This window comes from Brassica oleracea, chromosome C1, assembly GCF_000695525.1.
Source record: "Brassica oleracea var. oleracea cultivar TO1000 chromosome C1, BOL, whole genome shotgun sequence".
Lineage (NCBI taxonomy): Eukaryota > Viridiplantae > Streptophyta > Magnoliopsida > Brassicales > Brassicaceae > Brassica > Brassica oleracea.
In genome coordinates, this window is record NC_027748.1 from 22014394 (window position 1) to 22036797 (window position 22404).

The 22404-nt window shown below is 42.6% G+C and overlaps 2 protein-coding genes across 3 annotated transcripts; both read left to right on the forward strand.

The window, feature by feature from the left end:
• Positions 1-1961: 1961 nt before the first annotated feature.
• LOC106299635 (cytochrome P450 71A23-like) lies at positions 1962-3705 on the forward strand. The gene is made up of 2 exons (XM_013735696.1): positions 1962-2936; positions 3028-3705. Exons 1-2 carry the CDS (start codon positions 2085-2087, stop codon positions 3631-3633), a joined length of 1458 nt encoding a protein of 485 aa, XP_013591150.1. The 5' UTR covers positions 1962-2084; the 3' UTR covers positions 3634-3705.
• Positions 3706-19130: 15425 nt separating this feature from the next.
• Positions 19131-20395, forward strand: LOC106302314. Of its 2 annotated transcripts, none has more exons than XR_001262433.1 (3): positions 19131-19470; positions 19569-19664; positions 20296-20395. XR_001262433.1 is itself a non-coding variant. In XM_013738852.1 (3 exons), the coding sequence occupies exons 1-3, from the start codon at positions 19208-19210 to the stop codon at positions 20365-20367; spliced, it is 435 nt and encodes a 144-aa protein (XP_013594306.1). In that variant the 5' UTR covers positions 19131-19207; the 3' UTR covers positions 20368-20395. The 2 variants fall into 2 exon arrangements, 1 of the variants encoding a protein (XP_013594306.1); XM_013738852.1 differs by having other exon boundaries at positions 19131-19474.
• Positions 20396-22404: the final 2009 nt, after the last annotated feature.

The following is a 22404-nucleotide window of genomic DNA, read 5'->3' on the forward strand; positions in this document are numbered from 1 at the left end:
TATTTTAAATTCTGAATATTAAATATAAATTAAAATCTATTATATACTAATTAATAATAATATAATAAGAAACGATGTAAACTCCTCGTAAACATTACATGGAGTTTACATCGAATGTTTACGAGTGATTAACATCGAAATATTTACGAGGGTTTTACATCGAAATTTACGAGTGATTTACAACGAAAGTATTTATGTGTGCTTTACATCGACATAATTACGTGGGCTTTACGACAAATACTTACGTGGCGTTTACGACGAATCCTTTCCCTAAGCTTTACGAGGAATATATTTCGTCGTAAACGTAACGAGTCGTTTACGACGAAACCTCCGTTACGACGGACGTTTAACAACGAAACGTCATTCGACGTTAATTCGTCGTAACACCCCGTTTACGACGAATTTACAACGAATTATGCCCTAGTAAATAATATGTTTTCTTGTAGTGTATGAGCAAAAATATATTTTAATGGATATCAGATTAATATATATATATATATAAATATTAAACTATGTACCATATAAAATACATAAATATTTTAATTTAAAAATTTGCATTGAAGAAATATTGAAAAATTAATGTTTTAATTGCGAAATTTGCATTGGATTTTCAAGAAAGATTATAAATTATTAAAAATATTAAAAGTTCCATACCAAAATTTTGTTATTAATGGTTTAATTTCTTGTTAAAAAATACAAATGACCATAAAAACCATAATATTAAGAATATACTATATATTTATGTTATATTATTTAACTTTACAAAATAGAGAAAATAATTGTTTTAAATTACCAAAAAATGATTGTAAATAAATAAAAGTTATTTATTTCATGTTCGAAATTGCGCTAGGCGCAAGGCGGGCGGTCCACCCGGGCCTAGCAACTTAACATAAAATCAGAGATAAATCAAGGACTAATCGGGGATTTTTTAAGGTTTTATTCATAAAAGCGATAAAATATATTTTATATGCATAGAGAACAAAATGATTTGGCTACTGTGGTTGTGGAAATTCCATTTTCTCTGTCCCTGGTATTGGGTTCGACCGTAGGTAAGTGTTTTTGTTTATTTTTTCGGTTTTTCAATTAATGAGGGGCATAAAGGTAACTTTAACTCATCTTCTTCCTGATAGCTTTGAAATTCTAAACCCTTAAAAATACAACAGCCCTTTGTGATAAGTCATTTTTCTTCGATTTAACCTTTTTTCATCAACTCCCTTACTCATTACTTGTAGATTCAGCATATATTAATCGATTTAAAGCCTAAAAGGTACAAAAATCAAGTTTTCAAAATCAACCGATTTTTAACCGATTTCACCATATTCGCATCGGTCTCTTACCGAAAAACGAGTTCTCGGCGCGTAAGCGGCCGCGTAGCCCGCGTTTTTGAACATCGGATTTATTTAATTTATGTATTTTTGTCAATTTAATTATATATGAAACAGTTAATAGTTTCAATTATTCAATACATATTTATTAATTTATTTCATAATATATAAAAAATTTAAACAAATGATAATACGTAAAAATAATTTGTATATAAAATGTTCATTCTATGCAAGGCGCGGGTGTTAAACTAGTTTATAGTAAGATAAATAGTTTTGTAGACCTTGTGACTATTAAAAATATATCTCAAAAGGTAACTGTAACATGGTAAAAGAAATATATTTTTATTTTATTTTATCAAAGATATTTTTTTTATATATTATATTTTATGAAAAATAAAGTATATATATTAGGCAGTAAATAGTTTCTGTGGACTTGTGACTAGTAAAAGTTGTAACAAATAAGGTATTTGAAACATAATAAACTAATATATATTTTTCTTTTGTTTGGTCAAAGACATTTTTGTTCATCTTATATATAAAAAGCAAAAAAATCGTGTCAATTTTCTTAGGTGTCATACCATACTGAGAGATTTCCTTAGCTTTATATTTAGATTTTGAGAGAATTATATTGAATCAAAAATAGAAGAAAATTTGACTGGCCCGTCGTAACGTAACGTGCAGAAACTTGGATTATATATTAAGTCCACAAGAAGAACACAAAGATCACGAGAAACACTTGAAGAATCCAAGTTACAAAATATGGTCATGATACTTCTCTTGTGCTTGATATTTTTCATTACCATTCTCTTCTTCATAAAACAGAGGGCATGGAAGAAAAGCAACACAATTCCATCGCCACCGGGACTTCCGTTGATCGGAAACATGCACCAGCTTGGCCAATATCCCCACCAATCACTACGCTCCCTCAGCCAGCATTACGGACCTCTCATGCTCCTTCACTTTGGCACTGTCCCCGTTCTTGTAGCCTCTTCTGCGGACGCTTCTAGAGACATTTTGAAGACGCATGACCGGGTCTTTGCGAGTCGTCCACATTCCAAAATCTACGACAAGCTTCTTTACGGGAGCCGTAATTTGGCCTCAGCCCCGTACGGAGAGTATTGGAGACAAATGAAGAGTCTGAGTGTCCTCCATCTTCTCAGCAACAAAATGGTACGAACCTTTCGAGACGTGAGAGAACAAGAGATCAGTCTGATGATGGAAACGATCCGGAAACAGAATTCTTCCCCTATAAATCTAAGCAAGATCATGATGACTTGTACTAGCGATGTTATATGTAGAGTTGCTTTGGGAAGGAAATACGGTGCTGAAACAGATTTAAAAGAGTTGACGGACAGGCTCGTGAGGCAATTGGGTACGTTTACTTTCGGGAATTTTGTACCGTGTCTTTCATGGATTGATTGGATTTGCGGTTTGGAGCGTCAACTGGAAAAGACGGCAAACGATTTTGATGAGATATTGGAGAAAGTCGTTCAGGATCATGAAGATGGAGACGGTGGTAAGGCTGATTTCGCAGATGTTTTACTCACCCTTCAGAGAGACAAGAGTGTGGGGTTTGAGGTCAGCCGAATGAGCATGAAGGCAATCATCTTGGTAATGGAGAGAAAAAAAAACAAATTGGAATTCACATCCAATAATGTTTTAGTATATAACCATTGTTCTTGTTTTGGTTTTCAATTTTCAGGATGCTTTTGTGGGTGGTACAGACACGTCCTCCACGCTTTTGGAATGGGAAATGTCAGAGCTGTTAAGTCACCCAGAGTGTCTGAAAAGACTTCAGGAAGAAGTAAGTACCGTTAGTAAAGGAAAATCAAGCGTATCAGAAGACGACATCCAAGACATGTACTACTTAAAAGCTGTGATCAAAGAGACACTCAGGCTACATCCTCCATTTCCATTGACGGTTCCTCATGTATCAACAGAAGATGTCAACCTAAGAGGTTACCACATACCAGCCGGCACACAGGTTATGATCAATCTTTATGCGGTCGGGAGAGAGGTTGCAACATGGGGACCAGATGCGGATGACTTTAAACCGGAGAGGCATTTAAATTCGTCTGTTGATTTCTTAGGTCAGGATTTTGAGCTGATTCCGTTTGGAGCAGGGAGAAGAATGTGCCCAGGGATATCGTTTGCTGCAGTGTTGAATGAGGTGGCTTTGGCTAACTTAATGCTTGGATTTGATTGGCAGTCCACAGAAGATCAGACAGAGAATAATGTTCCTGAATCAATCGGTGTTGTGATTCGCCGCATGTTCCCTCTTATCGTCACTGCGTCTCCTGCTACTTGATTAAGGCATTATATATGATAAATGTCTACTATTATGTTATGTTTACAAATAGAAATTGTTCTCTCATATGAACGTTGCACTACTAAAGAGGGGTTTAAGATTTAAGGTTTTGAGTTTCTATAACTAATTAAGAACGCCAAGTGAGCTTGCTTAATTTGTTGTTCGGTACAACTGGATGTCATGATTCCCTTTCAATTGTCGTCACGGCTGGTTATGCATTTATTTGAAACAACGCAATAACTCACTGAACAAGCAATGTTAAAAAGGAACATCAAACGAATCCGATATTTGGAATATGCGAAGTTGAGTTTGGAGTATGGACAATAGGATTTGAAGTTTGGATTTAAGGTATGGAATTAAGGTTTTAAAATTAGAATCGAAGTTATAATCTTGTACAAGTGTTGGATATAAGTTTTAGGTACATTATTATAGTATTTATATATTACTTAAAAGTTTACCGTTTAATATCTATGATTTAAAAAATGGAGTTTTGAATATCGTGGAGTTTAGGTTTAAGATCTTAAATTAATGTATGAAATTTTAAATTTGAGTTTTAGTTGGAAAGCTTGGATGTGTGTTTCACCTTACTCTAAACTCGATTCAAAAATCCGGCTCAATAGTCTGAAGGTCCAGTCCACTAGGATGACGCCCAAACCATAAAAGAACCGAGGCCCATCAGAATCCCAAAAAGAGTCAATCCTAGCTTGAAAGAGTCAATCAAAAACGTATAAGAAATTAAGGCAGTAAAGGAGATCATGCAGGATCCTCGTCGGAGATCATGCTGTCGTTACAAATGCTCGTACAACTAGATATAAAAGAAGAAAGAAGAGGAAAGAGAAGGTGATATTAACCTCTTGCACCAATACTATAAACTTTTTGTACTTTGATTTACTTACAATCATATATTTTATTTTTATACTCAATAAGAAATACATTTTCATCTTCGACTCATAATAAAAGAGAATTTATTCATTTTTTATTCAACACGTTAGTTCAAATCCTAACCCTATATTTTGAGTGGATTTTGGGAACATAAAACAACCCTCTTAAGATCCAAAGTGAAAAACACACATCAAAATGACTAGAGTAAACATATCCGACTTGGCATTTGTATCAAACCCCACAGGTCACATGTTAGAGAGTGCATGTCATATGGCACGAATCACGTTTTCGTGATGACCTTCTGGGGACCAACGTGTCACCGTCGAGGATGCTCGCGACCGAGCTTTAAGGTGCATGGAAATAGAGGTAGAAAAGAAGACACTCGCCGAGTTATACTTTCTAACCTAGAGCTCCAAAGAAAAAAAATCAAGAAGACAATAACGTACCACGAAGACACCATGGCAGAATCAAAGGAGAAAGAGAAAGACATTGGACAGATGAGGAACGAGATCGTGAAAGAAGCACATGTAGGAACTCCGAGAAGTTGAACCTATTAAGGGATTTTTGTGTACAAGCGATCCGTACTCAGTTCTACGGAATGATAGGGAGAAGGATACATCTCGTCGTAGTTTATTCTCCCACCTTGATAGTTGATGAACCCGGGAGGTCTTGCTCTTAGGAGACTGCCATCTAGATATGGGCCAGTATATGTCGTCGGTACGTTAGTAATAGCGGAGGATATTGGTCGTTAGGCAGGGACTGCTTGTCTATGGTGAAGGCCGCATGGTCTTCTGGGTCTGCAATTGATGGTCCCGATTCCAGGGTCGGTCCCTGGGTGCCTCCTGATCTGTAGTTGAGGGTTCCGGTTACCAAGGTTGGTCCATGAGGAACCGACGAAGATGTTTGGGATTTATAGCTGCATCCTTCAGGGGGGATTGCCTACGTACCCTTCAGTGAGGGATCAAGCAGTTCGTAGTTCATGTATTGGTGGAGGCGCGTAGCCTAAGTGGGTGCGTAGCCTAATGGGCACATGGCCTAAGGAGCACGTAGCTCTGATGGAGGCACGGAGCCTGGATGGACACGTGGCCTTGATGGGCACATGACCTTGGGAGCACGTAGCTCTGTAGGTAATATGAGCACTCTGTTTTAGGGGGCGCATGGCTGGAACAGATGGTGGAGTAGTCGACATGCTGAAGGGAGCATGGAGCTTCGATATGCTTTGATGAGCATGGAGTATCCCTGTCGGTGAGCTGGTGATCGTGGCCTGAGCCATTATATGGAGTTGCAGACGTGCTACCGTGAATGTAGAACTTCATCTTGTTGGTATTAATCGCAGGTCGGTTATAAGCATGTTGATGAAGATGGCCCTCTAGGTCGCGAATCTTGCCTCGGCGGCTATGGAGATGATGAGCTCGTGTCTTTCTCTGTGTTATGGACCTCTCTTCCCTCTTTAGGTTTAGAAACCTATATTTATGATGGAGGTCGTGCATGTGCCTTTCTCTTAGGGTTTGGAAATATTCCATATATCCTTAGATAATAGAATCTTTCCATTCTTCTCAAGGGCGGCTTATCATATTGGAATACTTCCTCTTTCTCTTGGATTTAGGAAAATTCCTTCTTCTCTAAGCTGGTCATCTGATAAATGGAAGATTTCCATTTATCTTAAGGCAGGAGAAATCACTTGGCCTGGAGGACGGAGGAAGGTCCCAGACTTAGGGGCAGGGACCCGTGACCGGAGGCAGGACCCAGACCTGGGGGCAGGGACCCGGGACCCAGAGGCAGGAACCCGGACCCTGGGGGCAGGGACCTCGAAGACGGAAGCTGGAGTAATCTCTTCATGGAATATTTTTCCCCAACAGTTTGCCCATTATTTTCTGGCTTCATGTTTGAAGGCAGAAAATAACATGACTTTCTTCATAGGACTTTATAAGTTGCACCGTAGTATCACGCTGCCTTTGTTGATCGTTCTCAGATCTACTTGCGCTCGGTGTGAAAGGATTTGCAGCCTGGTTGGAGATGTATGACCTTTGATTCGGATGACCTGGAAGTGGAGAAACAGGAAGGACCACAATGTAGGATCTAGTAAACGCTCTAAGGGTGGACATCACCGTCGTGCGAGATCAGGTCGGGCCTGTAGGACATTCTTCTTCTCCTTTATAAGGATGATACATTTCCCCAACGGTGGGGATTTGCCGGAGTTGGCAGAAAGTTTGATGAAGAAGCCAGGAATGCCTGCATAAAGGGTGATGCTTCTGCTCATGCCCAAGTGCTTGTGCTTCTCTTGTGGATGTACTCGGCCTTAGTTCAGGCCTGACTTCAGTTTGCGTTTCTTGAGGCTCTCTGGCTCCATGAATCATATGGAGGAGTGTATGGTTCAGGACCCACGAATTCTAAGAGGGAGAATCTTGGCGAGACTAAGGACCAGGGGGATGAGTAGGTTTAGCAAGACCCGGAGGCCGAAACTGAGGATTCTCATGCTTGATTCTACCGGCCTTGCGTGTTCCTCTCAAGCTCGTAAAGGCTGTAATGGACTTTCAGGAGGGTCTCCATGCCGGTTTCCTTGCTGCGTTTAGCATACTTGAATGCTCCTTGAGGTGTTGATGTTGTAGCTGTAGCTTCTTGCGTTGTCCCAGGATTGTACCTTGACTTTTGGCAGAGGGGACGTTCAGCATGTTCGTCTTGGTGCCTGGAGATAACGTAGTTGATTCTTGGTACCGGAGTAGATTTCTTTGACATATTGTTTGCGGCGAGCAGTAGTTTCCATGCCAAATAAAGAAGGTGGAAACATTGGTTGAACTCTGCCATTGATTCTTGGCCACTCTCAACTATGTAGTACCGCAATCTGCCCCTCGGAGGTAAGCCACCATCAATGCTGGGATGACCTTGCGTCATGCTTTCATGGAACCCAGAGGATCTTAGGCATGCTCTCCCAAAATCTGGAGGTTTAGAGATACATCTTTCTGAAACCCATAGGTTTGAGGATGTGATAGGATGTTGTATAGACTTTCATCCAGGAACCCGGAGGCTGGATGGACTTTAGTCAAGGAAACCGTTGCTTGCATGGACCTTAGTCCAGGAACCCTTAGGTTATACGGATTTTCGTTCGAGAACCTGATGGTTGTGTGGACCTTCAAGGGGACCTTCCAGTATATCTTTTCGACTCAAAGTCGTCTTCGTCGGGTAGACTCTCGTTGATTGCCAGGTAGGCTTTTTGGAGCAGTGTCTTCCTTTACGGCGTCCAGCTATCCTTTGGGAAGTCTTAAAGACGGAACAAGATGTGTTAGACTTGTGAACCTAGAGTATAGGGATACTTCACATTCCACCTTCCGTAGATATGTTACTTGTGATTTTTTCCGAAGAGATAGCAGGTCTATCTAAGGGACCCAGAGATTTAATGGCAGGATCCTGGGATCGAACGGAACCGTGGTTCTGCTTCAGAATCCAGAGATGTTGTTGGGACCCGAAGGTCGTTTCTGGAGCCCGGAGGCTGCCCTAGACCCGGAGATCGCCTTTAGAACCCGGAGGTTGAGTGAGGACCCATAGGTCGATGGGGAACCCGGAGGTTCCTCATAGACCCTGAGGTCATATTTAGGACCCTGAGGTCGTTTAGGGACCCGGAGGTCGATTGGGAACCCGGAGGTTCCTCTAGAACCTGAGGTCGTATTTAGGACCCTGAGGTCGTTTTGGGACCCGGAGGTTGATTGGGAACCCAGAGGTTCCTCTGGACCCTGAGGTTGTATTTAGGACCCTGAGGTCGTTTTGAACCCAGCGGTTTCTTCTTGACTCGGAGGTCGTTTGGGAACCCAGAGGTTCCTTCAGACCCTGAGGTCGTTGTTGGACCCGGGGGTTATAAAGAACCTGGAGGTTTACCTTTTCCAGGTCCTGAAGAAATTTGTTCTGGACCCGGAGACTGCATGGGGACCCGAAAGTTCTTAATAACCCAGGGGTATTTGATTTGTATTTTAAGGGACTGTATTCGGCCATCCTAGGTGAGACCACTATCGGTACCTGTTGGGATTTCGCATTCTACCGTTCAGAAACTTGTCACTATCGAGTTCCCGTGCTGCATGTTGCTTTCTGCAGAAAGCCACTATCAGACTTAGGGGTGCTGGTTATGGATGTGGAAACCCAAGTGCCAGGCTTTTTCTGCTTTCCACGTCTGGAGAAGCAGGAATTTATGTATTGCTCCCTGCACGTGGCAGTACTTATGCAATATGCAAACTTTCTGAATTAACCTGGAGGTGTCACAGTACTCTTGCTTATGGGGCCCCGATATTTTTATGGCTCTAGGCCTATACCGGGGTTATAGGTAGTTTTGACAAGCATACTCAGGTTGATCAGACCTATTCATGCCTTAAGTCTCATACCCATTGTTATTGTCGCTCCCTGTACAAACTCTGAGTTTGAATACAGTACATTGCGTTTGCGTAAGAGTTTGGAATGTTTTTACCTTTCATTTTTACCTGGTGTTAAGGATAGAAGCAGAGGTCGGAGCCGGAGCTTCGTAGTCGGAGTCGGAGTCGAAACTTCTTCATGCGGGTGTATGGAGACCAGAGTCCTGCCCGGAAACAAGAGTAGTATTTTCCAAAATTATTTACTCCCAATAGTTTGCCCCTTTTCTTTCGATTTCATGGGTGAAGTCGGGAGATAACATGTGTAGTTTGGCCAACCGGAGTCGTTCCATCTCAGCATGCTTATAGTGGACAAGACGCTGCTTCCCTTTTTCCGAGTTCTTCTTTGGTATGGGCCGTGTTTGAACCTGGAGAAGGATCAGCTTTCCTTAGGTAGACAGGGGTCTAGGGGAAATTCCCAGGTTTTGGACTCGTCTGGAGATGATCTTCGGAAGGACTTTATGTTCGGATCTTGTAGTGACATCAGTTCTCCATCCTTGGGATTTCATCGCGAGGGTTGAATTATCTTCTAAGACCCTGAGCCCAAATTGACCCAGAGGTAGGAATTGATCCGGTTCTGAAGTCAGAATCCGTTGTCAGGGGTTGGTGTATTCTTCTTTTGTAGGCGTTGTTCAATGACTCGTTATGGCTGCTCTCTGCTCCTGATTAGGTGAGCCACTCTTAGCGTTTTATGATGTCATTTAATGATGCGTCCAAGCCGTTCTCTGCCCCCACTTGGGTGAGCCATTCCCAACATTTTCTGGACGTTATTCGATGACTCGTCACCTCGTCTTGAATCTCCTTTGCCACGTGCATGTTGATAGGATTTGTTGATGCGTGTAGCCGCTTGGGTTAACGCTTAACTCATTTTCCCCTGGTTTCCCCGCGTTCGTGTCTTCCCTTGGAAATATGTATAGGCCCGTAGCCTTGGAAATCTTGAGAAGCACGTCGCCTTAGCTTCCTTTAGAAGTATATCAGGGTACATTCCCAGGAAAGCGTAGTAAGGTGGTCAGTGCTTGCTAATTCGTGGGGTCATTGGGTTTGACCTCCTTATAAGGTGAACAGCCTAAGATCCGGAACCTAGAAGCTGGGATCTGGAACCTGGAAGCTAGAATCTGGAACCTGGAAGCTTGGATCTAGAACCTAGAAGCTGGGATCTGGAACCCAGAAGTTTGGCTCTTTTCTTTTGGATGAACAGTAGCGGGAACAAGTGTTCTCCGGCTCCTTTTACTCCCATTTGCTTCAAATGAGTTGAGGATATAAAGACCAGCATCCCTTGATGTAGAGTTTAGCATTTTCTCTGGCTCCTTTGCAGGAGATGGAGCAGCAGTGTTCCCGGCGCTTGGGCAGGATTCCTTTCGCGGAACAACTCCAACGGAACTTGACGAGTACTCAAAGGCGTTCTATCCACCTAGCTATCAGGCTTATATAGGATTCCACTACCACTTAGATTCTAGAACCTGGAGAGAAAGGTGGTTCTCTAGTTATCTCTTAGTGGTTGCCTGGTGTGCTTACGGTGTTCCTAGGAAATCTTCTTTTGACTCCCCTGCTTATGTAACTTATCAAAGCTATGAACCCGACCGAAAGGTGTTGTGTGCTGCTTCAGAGCCCTTCATCTTTTCTATGGGGCGGAGTTATGAGCCTGGACGCATTGGTGGCGTCTGGGGCTTGCTAGATTGATGCTAGTGGACTATCCACTGATCTTCATGTTTGTGATGACTACCCCTGGTTGGGAATATTGAATCCGACTTTTGTAGAGGTGTGACATATAGTTAAGACCCGGGACCAGTTGGATCCAAGGAATGTAGAGGCTGGCTTTGAGGTTGTGACCTGGAGCCAGGGGGAACCAAATATTATTGAAGGGCGATTCCAGGCTGGGACCGGGAGTAGGCAGGGACCGGGGACTGTAGAGGTCATACTAGAAGAATGGAGCTTGAGCCAGCAGGAACCAAAGACTGTAGAGGTCTGACTCGTGGTTGAAACATGGAACCGGTCAAACCAAATGCGGTTGAGGAGGGATTCCAAGTTGGAACCTGGAACCTGCCGGGACCCAGTGCTAGTTCTTGTGTCGACTTATGCTACAACCGTTAGCATGGTGTTATACTTCCTTAGAGGAGTGTTTTGGGATCCCAGCTATGCGAGCTTTAGATCTGATGAGAGTAATTCGTTCCATGCCCCCAGTTGGTTGGGGTTAAGAGACTTTCAAGAGGATACACGTAATGTTCCTCCTACCTATCACATCGTCACGTAGTATATGACTGCCCCTCCTTCTAGCCCCAAACTGTTAGGGAATTTTTGTGTACGAGCGATCCGTGCTCAGTTCTACGGAATGATAGGGAGAAGGAGACATCTCGTCGTAGTGTATTCTCCTGCCTTGATAGTTGATGAACCCGGGGGGTCTTGCTTTTAGGAGACTGCCATCTAGATATGGGCCAGTATATGTCGTCGGTGCGTTAGTAATAGCAGAGGATATTGGTCATTAGCCAGGGACTGCTTGTCTATGGTGAAGGCCGCAGGGTCTTTTGGGTCTGCAATTAATGGTCCCGATTCCAGTGTCGGTCCCTGGGTGCCTCCTGATCTGTTGTTGAGGGTTCCGGTTACCAAGGTTGGTCCTTGAGGAACCGAAGAAGATGTTTGGGATTTATAGCTGCATCCTTCAGGGGGGATTGCCTACGTACCCTTCAGTGAGGGATCAAGCCGTTCGTAGTTCATGTATTGGTGGGGGCGCGGAGCCTAAGTGGGCGCGTAGCCTAATGGGCACATGGCCTAAGGAGCACGTAGCTCTAATGGAGGCACAGAGCCTAGATGGGCATGTGGCCTTGATGGGCACATGACCTTGGGAGCACGTAGCTTTGTAGGTGATATGAGCCATCTGTTCTAGGGGGCGCATGGCCGGAACAGATGGTGGAGTAGTCGACATGCTGAAGGGAGCATGGAGCTTCGATATGCTTTGATGAGCATGGAATATCCCTATCGGTGAGCTGGTGATCGTAGCCTGAGCCATTGTAAGGAGTTACAGACGTGCTTCCGTGAATGTAGAACTTCATCTTGTTGGTATTAATCGCAGGGATTCATTGGTTATAAGCATGTTGATGAAGATGTCCGTCTAGGTCGCGAATCTTACCTCGGCGGCTATGGAGATGATGAGCTCGTGTCTTTCTCTGTGTTATGGACCTCCCCTCTCTCTTTAGGTTTAGAAACCTATATTTATGATGGGGTCGTGCCTTTCTCTTAGGGTTTGGAAATATTCCATATATCCTTAGATAATAGAATCTTTCCATTTTTCTCAAGGGCGCCTTATCATATTGGAATACTTCCTCTTTCTCTTGGATTTAGGAAAATTCCTTCTTCTCTAAGCTGATTATCTGATAAATGGAATATTTCCATTTATCTTAAGGCAGAAGAAATCACTTGGCCTGGAGGACGGAGGAAGGTCCCAGACCTGGCGGCAGGGACCCGTGACCAGAGGCAGGACCAAGACCTGGGGACAGGGACCCGGGACCCAGAGGCAGGAACCCGGACCCTGGGGGCAGGGACCTGGAAGACGGAAGCTGGAGTAATCTCTTCATGGAATATTTTTCCCCAACAGAACAAACATAAACGAGGTCATATACATGGACCAGAAGTGAGCACGAGAGTGATAGCGCAAAAAAAGTTGTGATCTACACAATTATTATGGCACCCACCTAAGGATGCCATGAGCTTTGCTTTCACCACTTTTCTAAGTACAAATAAGAAGACCTTGTTTTCCTATACAAGGGGCCACAGCAACACTAACCCACCAAAACAATGAAGATGTAAGATTTTTGCCCTGAAGTAGTCGCTGACGCAGTTGCTGAAGCAGACGTCGGGGGGAGTGGTGAAGACCATGTGGAGTCAAGGTGCTGAGCTGGAGTCGTGTAGACTTGTAGAGCAAGAGAGTATCTTGGAGATATGGAAAGAGGAATAAATTTAAGGAGCAAGTTTATGACTTAAAGAAAGAGGAATAAGTGCATTCCAAGAAAAGGAAAGTTGCACTTATTGTTATGGAAGATGTCCATACATGTTGCCTTGGAGACTAGGATTTCGGGAACGTGGAGAATAACTATAAGATAGCTATGGGGTCGTCTGTATAGAGACAGACACACAGAGACTGATCTTATAGAGAGAGATAAGCTCTTGGAAGTGTTTTGGGTCGTGCTGAAGCAGTGACTGAAGTATTTGACGGAAGAGAGACACAAGCTGGTAGCTTAGGAATCTTTCAGTAGCAATTGTTAGGGCGTAACAGATTGTGTAAAGCTGATTAAGCAGATCTTGTAATAGAGTGTACAAGGCGATTTCTAATAAAACTTAAGTGTTGCTTGTAGTTGTTTTGTCTCCTTGATTTACTTTATGCAGTACTATTGTACTGTCTTCTTGCATTAACAAGTGGTATCAGAGCGGGGCACCTAAGTTATCAGTGTAATCCTGAAGGTGAAGATGGACACGATTGTTTCGGTGCAGAAGGCGATCATGTTGAATACGGACCAGTATGGTCAATGGAAGGCTCGTATGAAGCAGATGATTCGAGGAATCAATGAAGTTGCGTGGACAGCTGTGGAGATTGGTTGGGAGGAGCCTACCATAGTCACAAGAGATGGGAAGAAGCCTAAGCCAAAAGAGGATTGGTCAGAGGCAGAACGCAATGCATCTAAGTTTAATGCAAAGCCGTTGTCGGTGATTTTTGAAGCGGTTGAAGCAGAACAGTTCCAGCTGATTCAAGGGAGTACTTCGGCTAAAGAGGCGTGGGAGATCCTGCTGAATTCGTTTGATGGAGATGAGAGTGTCAAGAGGACACGTCTGGATCATCTTGGGTCGCAGTTTGAGAATTTCAGGTGGTCTGATAATGATTCTGTGGCGAGCTTTAGTGTCAAACTCAGTGGTATGGCGCATGAAGCATTTGTACTTGGGATGAAGTACAAGGAGAAGAAGCTGGTAAAGAAGTTACTACGCTGTCTTCCTACAAAGTTTTGAGCTCACAAGGTGGTCTTGAATATGACCACAAACACGGATGAGCTCAAGTTTGACAAGCTTGTGGGTATGCTGAAGGCAGAAGAAATGGAGACAGACAGTAGTTCAGTCTCTACGTCAGGTGGTGCATCAAGGAGTATAGCTCTTACTGCTGACAAAGATGGAGATATATCTCCGAATGTTGAAGATGCCATGGGGATGTTGGCTAGAAATATGGGTAAGATGATGAATTCCTCTGGTGGGAGGAATCAGTATGGTCGCCAAGGAGGTGATTGTGGCAATAGCAGAAGAAGAGAACGTCTTAGAGGCTATGAGTGTGAAGGTGTTGGTCATATAAAGGATGATTGTCCTGTAGCACAACGGAGAGAACTTAAGTGTTCTGAGTGCAGATGTGTTTGACACACAAGACGTGAATGTCCAAACTCAAAGAAGGAAAAAGGTGTTCCATTGCAGTCGTCTGATGATTCAGAGTCTGAAGAAGATGGAAAGGTGATGAAGAACCTTGTTGCATTTGGTGCACGCAAGTAAGAATCTAGTGAATCCTCGGATTCAGACGTTGATACAGACTCTGAGGATTATCACGTGATGCTCAACAATGGTTGAATCTCAAGAATGTGAATCTGAGGTTGCAACACGATCTGGTGCAGAGCCGTGAGCAGTATGATGATCTTGCTGAAGAACTTGTTGTTGTATATGAGAAGAATGAGTCTCTAGAGAAGGAGGTTAGCAAGCTGAGAGAAGTTGGTACTGGTGAACAAGAGAGAGCAAGGATGCTGGAACGTGATTTGGCTGAAAATCGTAAACAGATCAGGATGCTCAACAGTGGATCCAAGGACTTGGATATGATACTCTCGATGGGACAACCAGCCAAGGTGAACTGGGGATTGGGATATCGAGGAGCTGAGAATACTAAGAAAGTACAACAGAAGGGACTATCACATTTCGTGCATGGGAGCACATCAAAAAGTGGAGCCAAAGAAGCTTGTCAGGAAGTACGTCACGACGTACGATAGGGAGTAAGGCAGGAAGTTCTACAGCGTGTAGCTGTGAGTAACAAGCCGAAAGTAGTACATAAGTGCAACAACATGAAGGTCAGACAAGAGGTTCTGAAGCATGGTTGTGCAGCTGGTACAAGGAAGGAGACTGATCAGTGCATCAGCAACTGTGTCAGGCCAAGCAAGAAGCAACATATGATGTGCTGTTGGTTCTGTAGGAAGGTTAGACACATGAAGGTGGAGAATTTTGCTCGTGAGAAGAGCAGAAACATGGCCAAAAAGGTGAACAAGACGTTCACTAAACTCAAGAGGGTTGAAGAGGTGTCCTTAGCCAAGAGTGGCTTACTTGATGAGATCAAGGATGAGACATCAAAAGATGGATGCAGCTCTGGTACGAGTGATCTTGATGTTGATCAAGAAGCATCGAGTTTGGAGCCAAGACACGAGGTTGTTTGTGGCACAAAGGGGAAGGAGATCAAAGTGCGTCAGGAAGTAATGCGAGATGATCTTCAGGGGTGTGATAGTGAAATCACTCCAAGACAATAGCAACGAGTGCAGAGGGCACTTGGTGTGGATGGGGAAGGGCTCATGGTCAATAAGACGACACATGAAGGAAGCCAGGTCCTCAACAGAATCTGGTCGAAGGATAGTTCGACAGGTGCGTCAGGTCGTGATGCAGTACTTGTTATTCCGCTGCAGCAGGGGCTGTGTCATGATTAAACATGAAGAAACAGATGGGTGGGTCTGTAATGCTTGACATCTAAGTATTTGTTTTAGCTTAGTATACAATCAAGCAGGGGGAGAATGGTGATGTTCTGGTACAGGGAATGCATATCTCATGGGGGAGAAAAGCACATTTGGTATGGAAGTTTCCAGGTGAGGAACGTGGTTGCAACGTGGTTGCTGAACCAGAAGATTGTTGTGCTTGATCGGCACACAAATCTAAAAAGGGGAGATTGAAGATGTAAGATGTCTGCCATGAAGTTGTCGCTGACGTAGTTGTTGAAGCAAACGTCGTGGTGAGTGTTGAAGACCATGTGGAGTCAAGGTGCTGAGCTGGAGTCGTGTAGACTTGGAGAGCAAGAGAGTATCTTGGAGTTGTGTTGCCTTGGAGACTAGGGTTTCGAGAACGTGGAGAATAATTATAAGATACCTATGGGGTCGTCTGTATAGAGACAGACACACAGAGGCTGATCTTATAGAGAGAGATAAGCTCTTGGAAGTGTTCTGGGTCGTGCTGAAGCAGTGGCTGAAGTACTTGATGGAAGAGAGACGCAAGCGGTTAGCTTAGGAATCTTTCAGTAGCAGTTGTTAGGGCGTAACAGACTGTGTAAAGCTGATTAAGCAGATCTTGTAATAGAATGTACAAGGCGATTTCTAATAAAGCTTAAGTGTTGCTTGCAGTAGTTTTGTCTCCTTGATTTACTTTCTGCAGTACTATTGTAGTGTCATCTTGCACTAACAAACAAGACTGGGAAGCGAAGAGCATAGTACCTACCAGGTCACCTGTTCTCAGAAATTAAACAAAGTGATAATGAGAGTAAAACTGTTCCACAATGAATTGGTTTGGGTGTTTGACGGCAATGATCGACGGGTAAACCCCGTGATCCGAGAATCGTAGGTCATCCCCAACAGCAATGCAATATTGAAGTTTGCTAAAAAAAATACAAAGGACGTAGATCATCCATATAACGATGCATTGGTATTGAAGGTAAAACTCTCAGATTACAAAGTAACCAAGGAATTGGTTGATACTGGAAGCTCGGTTAATGTTATCTACAATGATGCAATAGACAGGATGGGTCTCCCCGGATATTTGTATCAAGACAGCTAAGGAGCCTTTGACGGCATTCAATTGTTCAATAACGGATGCAGTAGGGATTGTCCGGCTTCTAACCTATGTTGTGGAGTTATTACGGTTATAGAATATCCTGACATTTATGTGGTTGTCCACGACGCTCCTTCGATTCACACCATGTAAGCGTTTTCTTCCATATATCACCATTACATAAAATTACCGACGGCCTAAGGAGTCGTAAAAGTACGTGGAAGTCAAAGAATGTTAAGGATATGCCACATTAAGAAGAAAAACTTTGGTGAGTTGCCGAAAGGCAACCGTAGATCCGTACTAGACAGCACCCGAAGAAAAATACAAGGATAAGGAGCCTAATGAACCCCAGCTTGCTGTAAAATAACAGGTATGCATAGATTCGAAGAACTTAGATCATTTAAATAAAAAAATTATTAAACAACTCGTAAACCGGGGATTAGTTTTTATTACAAACCTGAATCATACAAAATAACCAAATTCTAAAGTCTCTGTGGGAACCGAAATTCACACCGTCGATTATAATAAATGATAATGGAGGAAAACCGATTGAACCCGTTTTAATAATGGAGGAAAACCGAGTGAACCCGTTTTTCCTTGAAGGTCCGAATTCTCTGCGTAATCACTTTAGAACGATAAAAAGATAGATAATCGCTCAAAGGCGTTTTATTGAATAGTATGAATACAAGATTTTCTCTGAGAGGAGTAGAGATATGCTAACTATCGGAACAACAGGACAAGAGGCGGTCAAGACGTCCTAAGCCTTGTTGTGCTAGTCTAACCACATAAGCCCTAAGTTCTCTAAGCTAGCAAGAGTTCTCTAAGTCTAAATTCTCGGATCCCTTTTTCTTATGCTCCTGCTCTCTTTATATTGTCGCTCTAGGCTCGGACCGTTCTTAGGCCTTTTGGTGTTTATACAATTTCTCGGTTTTGGTCATAAACCTTCGAGAATAACTTTAATCAAAACAAAACGAGAAGTATATGGTCCCGAAGGTCGGATATCACAGCTATACGGAAGATACGGGAGTCGAAGTAAGTCGAACAGGCCGTGATCAGGTCGAGCTCGCCGGGCGAGCCGACTCGCGTGACGGCCGAACTCGCCGGCGAACACAACCACGCGACGGTTCAGCTATCCGGCGAGTGGCTTTTGTGCGGGATTCGCTCGTTCGTTCACTTCCGATCTTTCTTTCGGTGAATGTTTTGCGAGAAATCCGTGAATAAGAAATAATCATAGCCGTTGATTTCGAAATAACCGTTTTTCACCCCAACAGTCTCCTACTTGGCATTGTTCTACCCATCACCCCAGCATGTTATGCTAGTTTGGATCCTAGATCTAAGGAAATCGGTTAATGTTCTCGACCTTTGACGTGTACCACGAGAAAGTGAGATTGACCTCGTTTCCTCAGATGTCGGTACTTCTCATGACGTCTTTCGTGTAGCTCGTAACAGATGAAATCATCAGAGCTTGTAATCAAAACCGTAAAATGAAGATCTGGTCGAAATGAAGGAGAGGAGGGCCAAGAACACTAACTGAAGAAAAATACCCTGAAAAACATGACTGTACAACAAGCCTTTAACGCCAACTGCTCGAGGATAGATAGAAGACTGTTAAAGATCTCTGAACCGAGAATGGGAATGCAAAAAAACCGGGCAAGAGCCGGCCACTGCAACCTGAACCAGCGAGAGCTTGATATACCTACAATAAGAAATAGCAAGGCAAAGCAACCATGGATAATCAAGTGCCCGTCCATGGTCCTGGGATGCATCGCCTCGCCGGTGGGAGTCACCAGGAGGTGGGAGAGAACCGAAGACCACACGAACCTCCACAACCACCATTCATCGCTGCCTCCGAAAACAGAAGGGAAATATGCTTGAAACGCCAAGGATTGAACCTTCAACTAACTCAACAATCAAAACAACACAACACACGAGCTGAGCACCACGACACCAAAGTCAGTGTATAGCCACAGTGCTACTGGAATGGACACCGGGAAGATGAACCATCAGAGGGAAGATACATCGCTAAGCCATATCGGAGAGCCATAGATGACTCCGCTAATAACCCGACACAGCAACCACATACGAGCCACCACCGCGAGTAATGAAAACGCCGCCGCCGTTAGCTAGGCACGCCTCCGAGTTAGTAGGAACCTCCGAAGCAACCACGGTGAAGGAACCACGGCCTCAACTCACCAAGACACCGAGTAAGAGTCAGCCATGCCGCAATCCTCACCTCTCCGCCGTATCTGACAATACGGGTGTAACGACCCGGTTTTCTTAACCGGATCTTGTTTGATTTTCTCCCTTTAATTAATTTGGACCAAACTCAATTTATTCCCTTTTGGTTTAGTCAAACCATGTTTGCATATACATAAAACGTGTGCATCTTTTTCTATCTAACCTAGCCGCAAAGCCTTGACGATCTCTAGCATCTTATTATTCTCTCTATTGCGTGTGCTTCTTCTTCTTTGTGGCTTATTCGACCGTTCATGGAGACGAGCAATGCCGTAACCCCCGTCAATCACCTTTGTCCAAATCTGTTGCACCTCTTCACCGCGGGAGACGTCACCGCCGATCCACACCACCACCGTGTCGGATCAACACGGCCTTCAACTGTGACTCGTCGGAGACGCCTCCCATGTCACAGGAGTCCGAGATCCACCGTTGCCAGGCAGTGTCGTGGTGGTTCCCTCCTTGATTCTTGTGCTACAAGCTTCGTAATCATCTCGTTATCAACCGCTTTGTGGTTTTGGTTGGTAATCTCCAATTCATCTTTATTGGATGGTTAAGTGACCTTTTGTCTCTTTCCAGCCTTGCCAACTTGAAGCGTATAATTTGTTTCTTTCGCAGGAAGCAATTATGATCTTTCGTCTCTATTATGTCCAAGACTTGTCAAGTATGTTTTGTTCCAGAGTATTTCATGATCCACTTTGGAACACTGCGAAGGTGAGGGTCTATTCCGTAAATCCCGTAACAGTGTAGAATTCTCCCTATGCTAGTTTAGATTTCAAATCATGATCCGTCTGTTTGAATTGAGTCTATTTGAGTCTTGATTGTTAGTTAGATCATTCATTGTAAATTTGAACTAGGGGTCTAGAAGATTCAACCGTTGATTGAATTGTGTGATGTTAAGAAATGTTCTATATATGAATACATAGTTATGAGTAGGGACTATGTGCGAGGGCGAGGGTTCAGAGATGTCTGGACTAGCGACGCAGCTTTTGAGGGCGGGGGCCCAGAGACGTCTGGGCTAGCGATGTAGATTGTGTGGGGGCGTGGGTGCAGAGAAGTTTGCATTCTACGCAGCTTTGGTGGGCAGGGTACAGAGACAGATTGTACTAGCGACGCAGCGTATATATATATCCGTATGAGGAGATGCGGGGTGTATGGACTAGCTATATGCTATCATCGCATTGTTTGTGTTTGTGTTACGCGCTAGGCGTCGTGTGTGTTCATGTTAGAGCTAAACTTTCATAGTGGGAGATCTATTTACTCAAGTCAGTGGTTTGCGTGTTTAGCATCCCATACCTCACGGAGTAACTCCCATGTTGCTCACCCCCCCTTCTTCCCATTGCAGGTGAGCTTGTCGAGTGTTGGATATCTGGACGGTTTGGTGTCTTGGGATCATTGTATTTTATTTCAGTTTTAATTAACTTTTCGATTTAAAGTACTTGGTTTTTAAATTATAAACTCGTTTCATTTGGAAATTATTTGATTAAAAGGTTTGACATTTTATTTGGTTTTATAAATCGGTTTAATTCGATATTTCATCTGTAGTAACACGTCGTTCTCGAGAGAGGAGGAGACGAGTGTGTTACAAAGGGGTCAAAAGACCACATATCTGACCTGATGGAGCTGCAAACTCCCTTCCGAGCGGATAACTCTCGATACGGATTAAAGGACCGTTCGCATAACCCTAAAACGCCGACTCCGCCGGACGAAACTCCTACACCACCGTACCGAAGCTCCACGAGCAGCTGAACACGAAATGAGACTGAACCTCTCTCGAGCAAAGCCGTCACTGCTCGGACATCCAGAAACAGAACCAAATCAAGACGGCGTGGAAGGAGGAAACACCAACGAAGCAAACTGGCAAAGGATAAATAGGGATAAAGGTGTTGCTCCGGCGCCGGAATGGACGCACATGAGCCATCCAGAGACCATACCCAATCGGCTTTGGTTAAGTGAAAGGAGAGAGAAAAAATTATAATAAGAATTTAGATCATTGCGTAGGAATCAAAGCAGAACTAAGAAGAGTATCGGTAAATAATTAAACGTCTTTCTAAAAGCCAACCAGTAATATGAAAGACAACCAGTAATATGAACGAAATTTAAAAAAAAAAATATGAAAGAAATTACATAATTTTTAAATCCAGATTAAATTGATGTCAAACCTGTCATCACGTCAGTAGTCATCAAGAAAATGAACTTTTTTATAGGGTTGAAGGAACTACCATAATTTATATGATTACTAGGGTAAACACCCCATATGCCCTGCATGCATGCAAATAAATAAATTAATAGTACAAATTTATTTTAATGTCTGATTTATTTTAACTAAAAGTGAACTGGCATTCATAAATTTGTTACAATAATTTTAACTATTTATTATGCTATACATTTTTAAAATATAATTGCAGTAGATTGGAGTTAGTAGAGTAAAAAAAAAATTAGCTCTCAGTTATATCTTTTTTAATGAATTAAATTATTTTTATACATTTTTTCATAAACTAATAATATACACGATATAAAAGAAATAATGTTTGTTCTAGACCAAAATAAATGTTTGTATTGCTATTAATACATATAAATGTTTGTTCTAGACCAAAATATATGTATTGCTATTAATACATATAAATGTTTGTTCTAGACCAAAATAAATGATTATAATTTTGGAATAAATATTACTCACTAACTTATAAAATATGATCCTCACAATAATTTTATTATACAACAATATAATCATTTCTTTTGTTAAATTAGATATATATATATATATATATACATTGTTGAATTATGTAAATTGTCTATTATAATGATTTAGCATACATGCCATGTTCGGAATCGCGTTAGGCGTAATGCTTGCGGTGAGGTACCGCCTAGCGCCGAATCTGTTATTCGGAGATTATACGGGGATTAAGCGGAGAGTAATTACATGGACTTTATACAATTTCAATGGCTATATATTTAAATATGGGGAGTTAACTAATTGTTCAGGTCAGTCTATTGGTTTACCTTGGCTTTAATCATGTAGTGTTGAGCGGTTCGATGCCAGGTTATTACTTTTTGATCCTTTTTTTCAATTTTAGGGTTAATGAGTAAAATGACCACACAACCCTCTTCTTCAACCTTTGTTTTTTGAAGCTGCACCCGTTTTACATTTTATTTATTTTGACGATTTGAAGGTTTTATTTCCTTAATCTTCTAAGATTTAATCAAAATTCATCAGATCTCTAACATAGCATGTTATTTTGAAATTGAAATCTTCAAAATCGTGAACATTTTACACAGCCTGAGTAATAGACCGAACATGGTCAACTCGCCACGGTTGATGGCCGTGTAACGGATTTGCGGCGATTAAACGTCCACCTAGAGTGTGTTTTCGAACAGGATACATGTAGTAGATGTTGATGAACAAGACGTTTGTTATTGAATTTATATTTATTTAAAAGTAAATTATTATTTG

Coding starts and splice junctions, on each gene's coding strand:
- LOC106299635 (XM_013735696.1), top strand. CDS start 2,085: ATGGTCATGATACTTCTCTTGTGCTTGATATTTTTCATTACCATTCTC. Junction 2,937..3,027: donor GCATGAAGGCAATCATCTTG/GTAATGGAGAGA, acceptor TTCAATTTTCAG/GATGCTTTTGTGGGTGGTAC.
- LOC106302314 (XM_013738852.1), top strand. CDS start 19,208: ATGGAGACGAGCAATGCCGTAACCCCCGTCAATCACCTTTGTCCAAAT. Junction 19,475..19,568: donor CCGCTTTGTGGTTTTGGTTG/GTAATCTCCAAT, acceptor TTTCTTTCGCAG/GAAGCAATTATGATCTTTCG. Junction 19,665..20,295: donor CACTTTGGAACACTGCGAAG/GTGAGGGTCTAT, acceptor TTCCCATTGCAG/GTGAGCTTGTCGAGTGTTGG.